Source organism: Periplaneta americana, chromosome 10, assembly GCF_040183065.1.
Source record: "Periplaneta americana isolate PAMFEO1 chromosome 10, P.americana_PAMFEO1_priV1, whole genome shotgun sequence".
Taxonomy (NCBI): domain Eukaryota; kingdom Metazoa; phylum Arthropoda; class Insecta; order Blattodea; family Blattidae; genus Periplaneta; species Periplaneta americana.
The window spans coordinates 177,162,578-177,180,482 of NC_091126.1; the positions used below are offsets into that span (position 1 = coordinate 177,162,578).

At 35.0% G+C, this 17,905-nt stretch overlaps 1 protein-coding gene across 1 annotated transcript in view; it reads left to right on the forward strand.

The window, feature by feature from the left end:
• Nucleotides 1-9,209: 9,209 nt before the first annotated feature.
• Nucleotides 9,210-17,905, forward strand: part of Duba (Deubiquitinating enzyme A) — a 50,040-nt gene continuing 41,344 nt past the window's right edge. Inside the window, exons 1-2 of the mRNA XM_069838513.1 lie at nt 9,210-9,471; nt 14,435-14,583. Of these exons, the coding sequence (XP_069694614.1) occupies nt 9,346-9,471; nt 14,435-14,583 (275 nt within the window). The 5' untranslated portion in view covers nt 9,210-9,345. The remainder of the gene's footprint in view (nt 9,472-14,434; nt 14,584-17,905) is intronic.

The following is a 17,905-nucleotide window of genomic DNA, read 5'->3' on the forward strand; positions in this document are numbered from 1 at the left end:
TATGTTATTTGACATCCCGCATACATCAACCTTACACCTGAAAGAATGTTCCCTTATACTTCTGTGGAGTTTGTAAGAGTAGAATCATTAATTTTAGTAGCAAGATTATTTGTTTCAGATGGTGTTTTTTATTTAGTATTTTAGTTTTTTTTTACGAAGGTGTATCAACTTCTCGGTTGTTCAGCGTCGATGGGATTGGTGATAGCGAGATGGTATTTGGCAAAATGAGGCCGATGATTCTCCATACGTTACCAGCAGACATTCGTCTTACGGTTGGGGAAAACCTCAGAAAATCTCAATCAGATAATCATTCAAGGGGAATCCAACCCAAGCCCGAGCGAAATTCCTCATCGGCAGGCAAGCGTCTTAGCCGACTGAGCTACGTCGGTGGCTTAGATGGTGTTTTCTTATGTTTGTTTATATTTTTCCACGCTTATCTGGTTTCGTTGTCTGAAAACATAATGAGATAATTGTTGTGAAATTGATGTAGATTTTACTGGTTCAGAGACTATTTTAAATAAAAGTACAATATCTTTGAATAATTTATTCAAATCAACTTTATAGGGAGTTATACCTGAAAGCTTGATATGTACAATTTCTTTGTTAATTGAAATTAAAAGTCTTCATCAAAATTTATTTATTGTATGTTCATTTGTTCACACGTACGTCTAAATTAGAGTACAAATCACACTGAAATTTGGAGTGAAAATAAATATGTTTCTATTTTAATGACACTTACAATTGCATTAATATTAGTAATTGATTAACTAGCGGACTTACTCGTGTTATTTATGTAAGTCTGTGCGGCTTACAGCTGTTTCGGTGCTTCATCCTCAGAGCCTACTAGATCTCGGCGTCATCTCGAACTTCTCTGCCTAGTAGGCTCTGAGGATGGTGTGATGAAGCACCGAAACAGTTGTAAGTCGCACAGACTTACATAATTAACACGAGTAAGTCCGCTAGTTAATCAATTACATATATTCAAGTGTTAAAAGTAGTGTACGCAAGATTCAAAATGGGCATTAATATTCTTCTAAGAGAACTCAATTTTATGTTTTTTAAAGAAAATGTCTTAAACTAAAATGATTCCACGTGCCACATGTTAGTGAAATCCATATTGAAACGTTAGTGAAAGCAAGTTAATATCGAGTATTGCCTCCCCTAGCATAGATGAGAGTATTGCAACGCCTGTCCATGGTCCTGACAAGCTCCACTGCAGTTCTTCTTGTCGTAGAAGTCTCCGTACTTCCACTAGACTAAGACTTCCTCAAGTGCTCAGAGTGTCTCCGGAGGTATATTTCCCGTCGAATTCGTTGTTCTAGTCAACCCAGACTTGTTCTATTGGATTTAAATCTGGACTCCTGGATGGCCAGTCCATTACTTGCAGGTTGTGCTCCTGAATGAATTCCTGCACATCGTTGGCAACTTGTGCTCTGGCATTGTCAAACAATGCATTTTCCCAAAGTTGCCTCAGTTGAGGAATAGCATGAGACTCTACGATTTCATTAATGTAATGTCTCGCAGTTAAGGTTCCGTTTCTAACAATGATGAGCTCTGTTTTTGTATCCGAACTTATACCTGCGACCATAACGGACCCACCTCCATAATATGCAACAACAGGTTGTACTGGTTCAGGATGGAATCGCTTTCCTTGTCTACAGACACATCGACGACCATCTGACCCATACAAGCAAAACCGAGACTCATAAGAAAATAGGACAGATCGCCAATGTCGTAACGGCCAGTGAACATGTTCTGTGTCGAACTGCAGTGCCATTTCACGGTGCATTTTTTTTAGCAAGGGAACTTTAACGCGTCGTCGGTATTAAACCACAATATTTGAGCCTGTTTCTGATCTGATCGCTATTCTCATTCCTGTAGTCTGCTGTAGGTCTACTTGTGGCTCTCGTGCTTTACTTGGTGGATCCGTAATACTTACAGACGCACAAAACGGTCCTGTGCATGTATTGTTTTCTTCTGGATGCCAGTTCCACGACGTCTAGATATTGTTCCATTCTCTTGAAATCGTTTCCAAATTTTCCATATCGTGCCCAGTACAGTCCCTAGAATGATTGTCTGTCACAATTCTAATCACTTTAATTCCGGCATTTTCAACTTTTTCTATAACCTTCAGAGTTAGTGCCTTCAATTTTTTACCGGTCACATTATTTGTAAAAAAATAGTGAACTAGAATTGCGAAATGGGTCACTAGATCTTGGAATACAAAACACGCGAATCTAGTAGCAAAATTATTCTCCAGGCCACTATTTTTTTCAAGTCCATGTCTACAGTGCGAATTACATCATCATTTGATCTAACATATTGTAAATCTGGTCAAATAGCCATATCGTCAATTACCAGAGAACCAAATGCCTCCTCATCTATGCAGTTCAGATAATCGCTGTCATATGAGGCCCATAGTATTTGTACTGTACAAGTCCTAGTATATCGTTTCAGGGTTGATGTGCTAGGAAGGGTAAGCAGTGTTACGCTTCGAACGAAATCATATGGTGATGGAAATTTGCTGTGCCATAATACACGAAACCTCACTTCAAGTATATACTAATGTTAACAGTGATTCATAATGGCCTCAAAGTCATTTAAATATGCGCTCCTGCGTACATGGCTTGTATGTCTTAAATACAGGTAGTAGGCCATTAATGATGCAAAGGAGGAGAGAGTTCGGCCGGCGCCGTGAATCGGGTCCCGTCATAACTCAGATGGAAAGAGCGCACAGCGCGCAGAGCTGAGAGGTCCTCGTATGGTACATCGCATGGTGAACTCCTCTCCATATTTCCAGAGAAATTAACTATTTTCCATACCGCAAATTGGGGTAAACTCGGCCGCTGAGGCAAACTTGAAAATGAAAAGAGGAAGATTTAAACCTTAATATGACAGACATTGATTTATGAAGTTCATTATTTTTCATTTCTTAAGAACCGGTATTTCCTTTATTATTTTGAGTCACAAATAGTGCTGATATTATGGTTTAAATTTTTTATGGCATGTTTACCGCGTTTTGCATTACATTTCCAGTTTTCACACATACGCCTAATTTTAACTTATCCTACCATACGTAATTTACATGCACTTACTGTTAATATGACGTAGGTGAGAACAAATAAATGAACATACAATTTTGTTGAAAAAATTGTAACTTCAAATAACTCAGAAAATGTAGGCCTAATTTTATTTTCAGAGCAGAAGTGGCGTAAGTAAAAAATGGGTAATGAGGGTTAAAGTAAACATTCTTTAAAATACAGAGCAAAGTAGCAGTTAATATTGAATTTATTTAAACTATTAGTAGTCAGTGAATAGCATGAAGGTTATATGAATTGCTACTTTTCGCTGTATTTTACAGAATTTTTACTTTAAACCTCATTACCTAATTTTGACTTACACCACTTCTGCTCTGAAGGGCTCAAATAATCACTGGGAATGTAAAATCAACACCAATAATAGTCATGCAAATTATTACAGAAAGAATTGCTTTTTATATTAAATTTAAAAAGGCTCTTGAGAACTTAATACGTCTGCCACATGAATCTACACCAACACATCAGAAATTTATCGACACAGTCTGGATTTATTCAAGAAGTGAACATTTTGCAAAAGGATTACAATACTCCATGAATTCTTGCAAAATTAACACCATGATCCCTACTTGAATGCAATATAACATTCAACTTTTGAAAAATATAAAGAAAAAAAAAACAAGAATACAAAACTTATGGAATTACTTGCATTAAAGACTGTAGATATAGTATCCAAAATCGGAATGGTTACACATTTACACATATGATCTCTGCAAAAAAAAAATATATATACTGTAACAGGTATTTACTTTGTTTTTATTTAAACTCTCCTTCCTGACATACAAATAGGTAACTGATAACTAATCAATGTTTTATAGAACACAATACGTAGGCTACCTACAACGTGGATTATTGGTTATGACTGAGTTATGATCTTCTCTTGGTCTTTAGGGAATCTGAAGAACGACAAATTCGGAGATTTAAACTTGTTTTTACTGCAATTTTGGTCATTGCACACATTGCCTTTATTCCGACGCATGATTAAAACGTTATTATAACATCTCGCATCCCTTTAAAGCACGTGCTAGTTGAACGAGACTATGACCAGTGCCTTGCCTGCCGCTTGGGCGCTAGTGTCGCGAATGTTGGCAGAAAAAGTGTTGAAGTTGCGTGACTGTATATATTAGACTGTGTACTGAATTATTGTATTATCCGCGAAACTTATCTGGGCAGCTAAAAGAGATGGGCGCGGGGAGCGAGAGGTACCTTCTAGCGGTAGCGATGCAGGAGAGGGGAGGACAGTCTACGAGACAGGTAAAATGCAGTTGCTTGCTTACAGCTTACTGTGATCGTAGAATTGGTTGTATGTACAGTAGTTTTGCGTTCATGCAATGGCTGGTAATAATACGAGATCCAACAAGGTTATACATAGTAAGGAGAGGGAGATAATAAGGTCAGTGATTGCTTGTTGTGATCAAGAGGAGAAAGAGAAATGTTTAACAATAAACGTTAATAAGGCGACCGAGAGAGCTGCCAGATATACAGGTGTCAGTCCGAGATCCATACTAAGAATAAGGAAAGATGCGCAGCAACATCCAAACTTAGAATACTATGGTATTAAAGGCATAGCATATCACTAGTTTGAGTCATATCTCCTAAACAGAAAACAAAAAGTGGAAATCAACGCATTTAACAACTCCTTTAAAAATACTTCGACATGGGGAAATGTTCATACAGGGGTCCCACAAGGATCTATATTAGGGCCTCTTCTTTTTCTAATTTTTATAAATGACCTTGGCCCCATAATAAAAGGAATAGGTTATCCTATACTATTTGCAGATGACACAAGTATCATAATTACAAACAAGAACTTTGCCACAATCAAATATAAAACAGAAACAATTCTCCTTAAAATTTATGACTGGTTTACAACCAATAAACTAGCATTAAACATTAATAAAACTAACATAATTCAATTTAAAGCCACTTCAAATTTAATCTCTGAAACATTGGACACAACTATCAACAATATACCTCTACTAGAAACATCAACAACCAAATTTCTTGGTTTGCATATTAATAACACTATACAATAAATTGGAAAAATCATATCAAAGAAATAACCCCCAAACTTAGCTCAGCATGCTTCGCAATTAGGTCGTTACAACAATTTCTAAACAGCAATATCTTAAAGACAATATACTTTGCCTATTTTCATTCCATTATATCGTACGGAATAATATTTTGGGGAAATTCTGTAGATAGTAAAAATATATTCTTATTACAAAAAAGAGACAGTGGTCTGTATAGCAAGTTTGCTGGTCGACCAATATTAAACATAAAAAAAAACAAAAACAAAAATGAGCCATTAGAATAATAGTTGGAGCAAAGGCTAGAGAATCATGTAGATTATTTTTAAAAAATTAGAGATTTTAACCTTAACAAATCAATGCATATACTCTACAATAAATTTCCTCTTATGTAATAAAGGAAAATTTTCCAACTAACTCAGCCATACATAGTATAAATACCCGCAGAAGGAATGATTTTCATACGCCATCATCAAATTTATCATGCTTTCAAAGGGGAGTACGTTACATGGCGATAAAAATGTTCAATAGTCTTCCTGAAGACATTAAGAATCATAACCAAAACCCTGTATTATTTAAGGTAAAACTAAAAAATTACTTAATATCTCACACTTTCTATTCTGTAGATGAATTCTTGACATTTCACAGTACTGTGTAAATATTATAAGACTATTAAATGGTAAACATATTACATTGTATAAAATATTATTGTTATTAAGGTATTAATTCTGTACATACTGTATTTCATATTTTGCATTTTATATGTATTGCATTTTATTGTTAAACGTAGGAATTGGACATGTTCTTTATTCTATGCTATAAAGCAAATGTAAGAATATTATGGAACGAAAAAAAAACGAGACTCTGAAATCTCCTGGAAAGAAGAGGTAGGTTAACACAATGGTATTAATTTATACATTTTTTTAAATACTATGGCATTCGAAAAAGGACTTATTTGTGGACTTAGAAAAGGCGTTTGACAGAGTGGACTGAAATAAACTGATGGAGATCCTAAAGAAAATTGGCGTGGATTGGAAAGAGAGGAGGCTGTTCAGTAACCTTGATATGAAACGTGTCAAAATCAGGATAGGAGAAGAAATGTCAGAAGGAAGTGAAATATGGTGAGGCGTACAAGGATACCCTTTATCACCTATCCTGTTCAACATCTATTTGGAGAATTGAGTGAAGAACTGTTTTCAGAACATGGGAGGATTGATAGGAGGAAGAAGAATAAATTGTATAAGATTTGCTGATAATATGGCGTTGTTAGCAGAAGATGAGACGATACTAAGGGATATACTACTGGAGCTAAATGACAGCTGTGAACAATATGGAATGAAGATCATTGTCAACAATGATAATGTTATGTTTTATTTAACGACGTTCGCAACTGCCGAGGTTACATCAGCGTCGCCGGTGTGCCGGAATTTTGTACCGCAGGAGTCCTTTTACATGCCAGTAAATCTACTGACATGAGCCTGTGGCATTTAAACACACTTAAATGCCATCGACCTCGGCCGGGATCGAAACCGCAACCTCGAGCATAGAAGGCCAGCACTATACTAACTACGCTACCGAGGGCGACTGTGGATATGAATCAGGTTAGTGTGTGAAGTGGACAGAGTAACAAACGAAGCTGTGTTGGAAAGAGTGGATGAAGAAAGAACGATGCTGAAACTGATTGGAAAGAGGAAAAAGAATTGGCTTGGTCACTGGTTCAGAAGAAACTGTCTTCTGAAAGATGCACTGAAAGGAATGGTGAACGGGAGGAGAGTTCGGGCAGAAGAATATTGTATTGTATTGTATTGTATTGTATTTATTAACATTCCATGGTATTCATACATTGCTTTACAGCTAGAATATGGAACAAGTCAAAAAACTTAATACTATTATAAAGTCTTAATTTATAATCACAGTCTAGATGAAATATATATACAGACGAGATTTACAATACAGTCTACTAGTACAACACATAGTTTTAGTATCAATTTCATGAAGTGTTATTGAATGTCATGAATTCACCTACGGAATAGAAGGCGTGAGAAATTAGGTACTTCTTTAATTTGGCCCTAAATAACCTTATGTTTTGAGTTTCATTTTTTATATCGATAGGGAGGCTATTAAAAATTTTTACTGCCATATAACGCACTCCTTTTGATAGCACGATAGACTTGCTGATGGAGTATGAAAGTCATTTTTTTGACGTGTATTTATGCTATGAACTGTTGAATTAGTTACAAAGTTTTCACGATTACATACGAGGAAGACTATTAATGAAAAGATATACTGACAAGCCATGGGCATTATTTGTAGTTTTTTGAAAATAGTCCTACAAGATTCCTTAGATTTGGCACCTACTATTATTATTCTAATTACTCTTTTTTGGAATAGAAATATACTGTTACTATCTGTGGAATTTCCCCAGAATATTATTCCAAAACTCATTACCGAGTGGAAGTATGCAAAGTATATTGTTTTAAGATATTGATATTTACTATCTTTTGCATAGATCTAATAGCAAAACAAGCTGAATTTAGTTTGGGGGTAATTTCTTTAATATGATTTTTCCGATTTAACACATTTTCGATTTTTAAGCCAAGAAATTTGGTTGTCGTTGTTTCTAATAGGGATCTGTTGTTAATTATTGCGTTATAAATTTGCGAGGTTGAATTTGCACAGGATTTAAATTGATATCAGATGATAGACGACATTAAGATATATGGGTCATATAGGAGACAAACAGGAAGGCAGAAAATGGGAAAGACTGGAGAATGGTGAGTTTACAGTGAAAAACCTGCCCTTGGGCAGAACACTATCAATGAATGTACTCAGACGAAGAAGAATGCGATTTATTTATATTTTTGTGAATCCATACACTTTCACCTACCACATCCAATGCAATGCACTGAAAATAAATACCGAACGATGTTTTTGTAACTGTACGTACAACTGCAGCAGCGACGGTCAGGGAGATAGCAGTTTTCTACGAGGCAGCGAGAGAGCACTAGGGGACCCAGCTGCCCAGATAAGTTGCGCCAACAGTATTTATCTACTAATTAAGAGACGAAGGAACACAATTGTACGTACACTAATTTCATAGGAGTGGTATGGTAAATGTTTTGTCTAAAATTAAGGAAGGTAGATGTGCTAAATTGAAATCACAATATAAATTATTTTTTATTAAACCTCAAAATAGCTTCAACTTGAAATGTTGACGCGAACAGATTATGTTAACTTGTAAAATTCTCTTCACATTAAAATAACACAGTTTTGTAATTATTTCTACAACATATTATGCAACAAGAAGTAAACGGAACTTATGAACACATTACACTAAATAAAGCTTAGCAATGATAAGCAATGAAGTTATAATATAATATTTCACTGAGCTCCATAGACTGAAATAGAAAACCCGAACAAACATTACGGCCTGGTCTAGATCGAAAAAGCATTGACTGTGCCGTATTTCGCATTTTTGTGAAAAGCTATGTAAACTGTGAAATGTTCGTTATCGGTTGTAATAAATGTAAATGGCTAAAATACAATAATTTGAATTATAATATGGGACAAGGAGTCGTTTGTAGTAGTATAAATTGTAAGAAAAATAAGTTAGAGTTATCCATCTTCCGAAAGATCCAGGAAGGTGAGTTTATAGAATATAATATATATTTTATGAAAATAATATATAAACCTTAATTATTTAATATTTCAATAGTGGAAGGAAGGTGTTAATTTTTTTCAAAAGAACACGATATCGAAAGTACAACACATTTTATGGTCTGCTTGGGAAAGAGTCTGTGATGAGGCGATAGTGGCGATCCTGGTGGTTAGCAACTATCTATGGATGCATATTTCAACTGTCTATGTTTGCATATTTAGTAAGTATTGCTTCGTGACTGTATATACTAGACTGTGATTAGACTGTGATGTCAATTAAGACATTTAACATAGACAATATTCGGTTAATGCATAGAATATATTACAAGTTCTGTAAGTTGGCTGCATGGAAACAGGATGTTGTGACCGAGGCCATGAGAGAGAAAGAAGAAGAAGAAACTCGATCACTGCCTCTTTGATAGCATGGTAGTGATGTTTGTATGTTGGTAGTTAGGAGTTGTGGTGTTGTGCTTGCGAAGAGTTTTGTTGTGTAAGGAATTTAATTTGGCTAAGACATAACTTAAATACATCCTTTTGCCGAGGTTGTATTAAATGGTCCAAACATGACTATTCTTTCGAAAAAGAAAGTAAATCAAGGAAAACCCGAGGAATCTTCGGATCCTTCAGCTCATCATGGAGGATCTCATTCCCGTACATTGGCAATAGGATCAATGCCAAATCATTCTCAGGTAAACATTTTATTGCATTGCCTGTATTTATACACATACGTCTTAGGTATTTTCTTCTGTAGTTGTAATGTTTTTCAATAAATGAAATGGTTTTACTTTTCATATATCTGTTCACGCGAAACAGAGCAAGCTACAGAAATATCTGTAACTCTTTAATAGTAGGTGGGGCAAATTCCACTGTAATGTGGATGCTGGGTTAGCGATCAATTTGAGGTTAGAGTGTAGTGAAATTGGCTGGTTAGAATTGAAGGCATTAAGAAATAACTGAGAACAGCAGTGTGAGTTTGCTTACCTGTTTATTACTGTGGTAAATGATATATTGATATTTGAAGAACTTACGGAGAAATATGGGATCCAGAAATTTGGGACTTTGTTCATTTATACACTCTAAATTATACTCCTTTTGGATAAATTTCAGAACACGGATTCCTTCCTTTACCTCTTACTTGAAAATTCCAACCTTGTGCACACAAAATAAATTATTGGCACTGAAAAGTGCCTTTTCGTAAGCATGTTGATGCGCATTCGACAAACGCCGACAAATCTGCTCTTTTTAGTATTTTAAGATATAATTGTCAGTGAGGAATCCGTATACTGAAATTTTACCATTAACCCTATGTTGTCATTTTCATTCAGTAAATATATGTACACAGACTATTTGGTGGCTTCATTTATAATGGTGGACGAATATGTTCTATGACTAACATGTTCTGTTTCCACATTTCTGCCCTAATATTTTAACAAAAAGTAATAAATTAATGAACGATATCTCATTTTGTTTTGCAATAAAAATATTTTTCCTCATTAAGATTGCAATCCTACCTTTATTATGACAGCGGTATTGTTAAAATATTAGGGCAGAAATGTGGAATCAGAACATGTTAGTCACAGGACATATTCGTCCACCAATATAAATGAAGCCACCAAATAGTCTGTGTACATATATTTACTGAATGAAAATGACAACATAGGGTTAATAATTTAATTTGTCACATTCAATGAAAATTCAGATTTATAGTGGCCACGGTTATGTTGGATGGGGACAGGTATTTTCTGGAAGACAGAGTATATATTTTTTTTTCTTGGTCTGTCAGTCTGTAGCAAATTATTTCAAGTTTCCCCTTTGGCCTACTACTAGACTACCTGACTAGTTAAGAATTGAGATGCAAGTTATGTTGGTTTCATTTCAAACTTAGCTGTAAACTTACTTGAATATCCCCAATTTTTTTACTTTGAAGTTCATCTTGTGTCTTTTCAATGAATATTGAATTTTGTGGAAATTCAAGAACACCGAAAGGCTGCCTGTTGTCTGTTGCTCTACAAATCCAGATTATTTCCATTTGCTCACATGTTCTCTATTCTGATATAATTGTTTCAGTGACATTAGTGTGTGTTATTGCGTTCTAATATATTTAGTGAGAAAATCTTAATAATAAGTAAACTATGTTTGAAAAAGTGTAAATTTTGAAGGAGAGGAAGGCTGTTAATTTTAAAGGTTTATCAGTTATATTTTTGTTGAACTTTTTTTAATGCAATATGGTTGTAGAGATATGCACATAAATTATGGGGAAAAGCATTTTGTTCTTTCACCCCTCCTTTTTTTGCACTTTTAAATTTTGTTTTTGATGTGAAATAACGCTTTCTTTTTTAAAGATTATAATTTATTAATTCAGCCCTTTCAACAGCATCATTAGTTTGTGGTCATTGAGATGATGGAATGATTGACAAATGAGAAATAAATATGTATAGAGCATTCGATGTTAAAATACCATTGTGTATTAGGCTGTATCGAATTTTTTTTTTTTTCCTAATTTTTAAATGCGTCACATCTAAAAAGTTGCTTACTACCCTTATATGAATGCACAAAAATTTTTAAACAGATCTGATAACTTTCTACCGATGAGGAACTCCTTCAAATATTTAAAGACACTGCAAAACTGTAAAATTTCAGGAAGTGTGTCATATAAGTCACTGCAATTCGGTATTCCATAGTTCTGTTTTTGTGCATTTTGATATTCTGCAGCTGTGAAATTCTTTCAGTAGAAATGGGTGGTCTTTGACAAGGGTAGAGGTTATGTAGGACGCGATGAAATGGCACTGTGCCGAATGATGTATGGTTCACTTGAAAGACTGTCGCAGATTAAAGAAGGTTTTACTCTCAGTGTTGTTATGATTTGAAGTGAAATATAAAATGGCAGAATAAGGTGTTAAAATGAGAAAGAAAACAAGTACTGGTATCAAACTTGAAGCAATATTCTGTTCTGTGTTCGAAAGTTCTACAACATATTGAGACATGAGATATTTTTAAACACATCTAAATTTGAAAGTGCAAGAAAGTAAAGAGCTAGCAAAAAGTGAAATTTCTAATGCTGTTGCAAAGAAAATGAAGAAAGCGTGGTTAAAGACATCTATTCTAAGAGTTTTGGATGTGTCAGCTCCACTGAATAATCACAGATTACCACAATAACATTTTCAGTATAAAATAAAATCACCAGTTGGTATTTACTTCGGATGAAGGATCAAACTTTGATAGGAACCAGAAATCACATGATCACCACTAATGAAGACAAGACCACTATGTACTATTAGAAGAACCAGGTAATAAATATCTTGATCGCACAATTTTAACTCCAGCATTCACAGTAAAATGCATTGCTTTCCCACTTATCAGTAACCTGGAGTTTCACATTATAGATACTATGAAATTAAGAGCAATTGTTTGTGACAGAACAATCACAAATGTCAGTGCTAAACATAGTGTAATTCAAATGATTGAAAATCATGTTGGGTGTCAACTCCACTGGTTTGTTGTCTTCATTTCTCCACATTCAGACAGAAATGCTACAGAACCATCCTATTTCATGGGACCGATTGGAAAAGCTTCTAGAAAAATGTGAAAACCAAGTGGTACCGTTAGTGACTTCTACTCCTATCACAGCAGAGCTGCCAGAAGTGTAACCAACCTAAGCTCATATCGAAGATATTTATTTACAAATAAGTCAGTGTGTTGTGAGTGGACAGTGTGAAAAAGCTAGGAAAGCAGGAAACCATGAAAATTGAAACATGCAAGATGGCTTACAACCATGTCCACAATTCTGCATTTGTAGGTCTCCAATGAAGATCCATAAGATATTCTCAAAAATTATGTGGAGTTTGTAGTTAAAAATTTACATAGCACTTTGGTTCACTGTAAAAACAAAGCCACTAATGAAGGATGGAGTGAGGCATCTATTTCTAGTGGTTTGCTTTACACGTTATTTGCAATCTGATGCTTACCTGTAATAAATAAAATAATTACAAAAAAACTCGTTTTTGCTCATCTGGAGAACTTGTTGTTCGCCATTATAACAGACAACAAGCAACAGACAAGAAATGAGACAATCTGTGACAAGAATTGTAGCCTACAAGCCAGAGTCTCAGCTGCAGATAGTGGAAAGAAAAACAATATTCTGATTTTTGCAATGGCGGAACTAAACTTATTAGCTGAAGACTACACTGAAATGATTAATTAGGATGTGTATCCTGTTACAGAACCCTCTGTTTTAAGTCATATCAGCACGAATGACTTTACAATAATGCTTTCAAACAATAAGATTCCTGAGATTGCTATCCCTGAATTATCTTGTAAATTCCAAGCAGTCGAGAGACATGTGAAAATTGTCACTGACACTTTTTGTTCTTCTATGTGTGGTGAGAAGGCAAGACAGCTATGAATAATTTCGAGGGAAAAATTGTTCCGGGGCCGGTTATCGAACCCGGGACCTTTTTGGTTAAACGTACCAACGCTCTCCCAACTGAGTTCCCAGGTAGCTCAGTTGGGAGAGCGTTGGTACGTTTAACCAAAAAGGTCCCGGGTTCGATACCCGGCCCCGGAACAATTTTTCCCTCGAAATTATTCAAATCAACTTTACAGGGAGTTATACCTGAAAGCTTGATTTGCGCAAGAAAATTATGTTCCTATCAAACTTGACATCTGTAGAACCTTGTCAATATTGTATGAGGAAAAAAAGAAATGAAGCTTTTTTGCACTGAGAAAGAAAAAAATAATTGTAGTTAAATAAATGACTCGTGGGCAGGTGGAATGGCAACCACCTCCTTGTGGTGAGTTTTAGGTTAGTGTAGTTTCTAATACTGATCTGTTTCTCCCAAAATATTATAATAAATATGGCATCTTTATGAGAGTTAAAATTCAATATCTCCATAACCATTACATAATATATCCTAAAGAAACTCTGTATATATGCGTAACTAGCTCTTAGTAGTATCACAGTCTAGTATATACAATCGCAAAGCTCAATATGTAGTAAATATGCAAACATTAGATAGTTGCTCACCACTAGGATTGCTAATATCGCCTCATTACAGGCAATACAAAATAGAACCGTCACAGTCTATTGTTTCTAGCACCCTCAAAACTCAAGCTTCGTGACTGTATATAGTAGACTGTGGTAGTATGTGGGTGAAATTTCAAGCTAGAATCCAAGAACTGTATAGTTTAGAAATTTTACATATGATTACTCATAAACTGGCAAAAATTTCAAGAGTTGCAGTAACTACTAAACAAAAAGTTGTTGACAACTCTAATATTTGTCATAAAAACATAAACTAAATAAATTTCATAGTTCCTTCTCCTTGGTCAAATTTGTTTTAAAGCAGCCTGATTTTAACAAATTGTTTTTAAGACTAAAATGCAATTTTTTAGTGGTAGGGGATTGTTTTTAAGACTAAAATGCAACTTTTTAGGGGTCGCACACTTTGAAATTCAGAAAACAATTTTCAAGGTCCATTTTCGATACAGCCTATTGTGTATATAAACTTTTTAGCGTAAATCCCCTTCTTTGCAATATAACTAAAATAAGTTACTTATGTATTTTCTGACATTATGTATAAAATAACAGAAGCAAATCTACATTGATAAATGTGCACAATAATTTAAATCAAAATTAAAATTTGAATGTTGCAGAGTACAGAGACAATGGGCCATTCTTCGCCATGTTGGTCGAGAGGAGAAAAAAGAGCATCTCATTGCTCAACTACACATTTTGATGATTATGATCCTCATGAAAGTGGACCTAGTCAGAGCAAACGTCGTCATCGTGCTAGTCCTCATAGGCAAGTTTGTGAATGAATATTTAATTTGTATACATAAATATGATTTTGTGCAGTTAGGTGTTAACAAAATAATGTTGATAACTAGAGACAGATTTTCATGCACTGCGAAACCTTAAAATATTCATGCATTCATACACTATCAAAACTTAAACTTACATTTTATTTTTGAATGACTCAGTGTACTACTAACAGTCTTTCCAAATTTTCTGCAGTCAAGTTCATGCTTTTATCTGTCAGAATGTTTTTGTACAGTTGTAAAAAAAAAAAAAAAAAGTGGCCGCACTCGTGAACAGCGAATATTTTCAAAGTCCACTTCGGGTCGCGGCGATGTTACATGATGCATGTGCTTGTGCAAGCAGTTCCGGAACTATGAAAGTGTTCCATATCTGCGCCTCATAGACCAGCGGTAGAGTGCTTGTTTAATGATTGAAAGGTTGTGGGTTCGGGCCTTCTTCAAGTTTTCATTTTATTTTTTAATCGCTCTTTAGCGATGTAAATGATATTCAAATTATCATTTATATCCAGTTATCGTTCTTTATGGATATCACATTATATTTTGTTATCGTTCTTTAGAGATATGAATAAAATTCAAGTCATCATTTGTATTCTGTTATCGTTTTATAACGATATGAATAATAATTATTATTATTGTATCTCCAATGGGGGTTAGCCCTATTTTACATATGTATGTTAGGGCTATAGTTTTATACACAAAAAAGATAAGCATAAAGAGAAATGGAAAAGAAAATTAAATTAGCTTACGCGATGTAAACAAAACATAAACAATCCATAAATTAGACATTGCGAGTGCAAAACAAATATCAGTTATCAATTTGAAACATACAAAAACATTAACAACACACATACGTAACACTTCTATAACACAAATATGCAGCTTTCTGTACCATACATAATAAATTAATACACAATAGTTACACAAACACAATCAAACTATAATTACGACATTGTGACGACATCAAGCATCCCATAACTGACTCACATATATAACAAATCAAGCATCCGTTGCAACACATACACTTCAACATAGTAACCACACTTTTAAAAGTTACAAATTTGGCTCCAAGAAGAATAAATAGGACACTGTTACTAATTACTATTCTTCTACAATTTCTTAAATACATCCGTAATAAATCTGTGAAATCCGATATGAATAATATTCACGTTTTTTATATTGTTATCGTTCTTTAGCAATACAAATAATATTCAAGTTATCATTTATATTCTGTTTTCCTTCATTAGCATTATAAAATAATATTCGAGTTATTTATATTGTTATTGTTCTTTCGCAATATAAATAATCTGTATTTTATGTACGTAATTATTATAACACAAATAACCATCTTTCTTTGTAAAATAGGTTATTTTATTTAGATAATTAAATACGTATTATAGTATAGAATTCTTTAGTTGGCAGAGAAATTTAGACAGAGAAAGATATATTTCTTACCTCTCACTCACTCAGTGGCTGACCGGACATCTGCTGGGGGGGATGGTGGCAAGAGACAGACACTCTCCATAAAACTATTTGTATGTGCAGTGGCGGATTCGTCTACTTCTACTTCCATGTTGTCGTCGCCGTCATCGTCATCACTATCAGAGTCCAAACTTATTACGAAACGATCCACCGCTTTGTCAATCATTCCATCCCTTTCCCAATAAAAAATCCTCTTCCTTTTTAACATGTTCACACGCATTTTTCCAATTCTCTGGCGTGAACTTGGACAACGCTTCTTCAAATGATTTTATGACTTCACTGGATTTGAAAGATACATTATGTTTAGCGATGTCATTTGTCAGTTGTGCCCAGATGAACTCAATGACACTAAAATTACAGTGGTATGGTGGCAGTCGCACTACGGTATGCCGGTGTGGTTCACTTTGAGCTGAGGTATCCAGTTTGTACCTTACCATTTTCTCCTTTTTAAAATTTTATTATGTCGTACAACACGATTTTTGTCGCCTTTGGATCGTACTCTATGTTGTTCTGACGTAACCAAGACTGCATGTCTGATTTAGAAGATGCAGAAGTGGGAGCTGTACAGATGTAAGAGGCGTTGTCCATTACAATGATGCTGTTTTGTGGAATGTTCGGAAGAAGTTTCTTTTCGAACCAATGTTTGAAATTAATGGCGTTCATTTCTTGACTTAATGCACAATAATAAATCGTCCCCCTTTTCCTAAGGGCACGTTCAGAGGAATGTCACCATCGTCACAAATTCAAATTTTGCTCTTCGTGTGATTAATGTTTATCCATGTTTGGTCTAGGTAAACGATAGGGCGGCCGGTTATTCGTAAGTCGCGCATCCTCCTTAAGAAATGGAATCGCTTAGCAATTATGTCGGGTTTCTCTGTCAGAAGCTTCCGTCCGAAGTTATTCTTAGTGTAACGGAAATTAAGTTTTTTTAGTCTTTACCGCACCTACCATTTGCTGCCATAAAATAACCCAGACTTATCGAGAGCATCACGAATATCTTCCACACTCGGAGTAAAATCAGTCTTATACAAGGAGTAAATCTGTCTCTTGATGGCGGCCGCAGTGAATGAGTCTACATTGGTTTTTGTGGGAGTTCTTTTCGGCCGCTTTTTGCCTGGAGTTGACACTTTTTTTCCTGATTCATCTGCTTCTCTCTTTTCATTTAGGATACGGTAAACAGTGCGTTCAGATACTCCACACGCAGCAGGAGTTCGCTTTGCTACTTCGACTATGTTTATTGTAGGGTTTCCGACTTTCAAAGCATCATACTCCTCCACAAAAAACTTATGTACATTGCACACTATTTCCCTGACGTCAGACTGCAGTGGCTTTCCTCTTGTTCCTACACCAAGAATCACAAACAGTAGGACAAGTAGGCCTAATATAAAGCACAATATTTCTAACATTTTAATTATAAAATTATTATAAGGGCCTTCTCAAACTACACTGAAAAATGTTGTTAACACATAGTGGTAATAACATCCACCACTGACAACCTTTCCAGATGTTCTGGTGAGGGAGGGGGAGGAAAGAAAGAGGAAATGCTGTTCTACAAGTGTCTGTGTCATAGGATTAGTTCAACTCACCCTCCCTGACCCTTCCCAAGACATCAGGTAGCTCTGCCAACATAGACCTTCCCAAGTATAGATAATATCTTATATTAATTAAACAAACCGATATTTATCATATTCTGTTATCGTTCTTTAGTGATACTGTATAATATTCAAGTTATTTATATTGTCATCGTTCTTTAGCGATATAAATAACATAAATTTGATATTAGGTTTGGAAAAATCCAGCCGCATAATACTGGTATTAGTTTTTCTT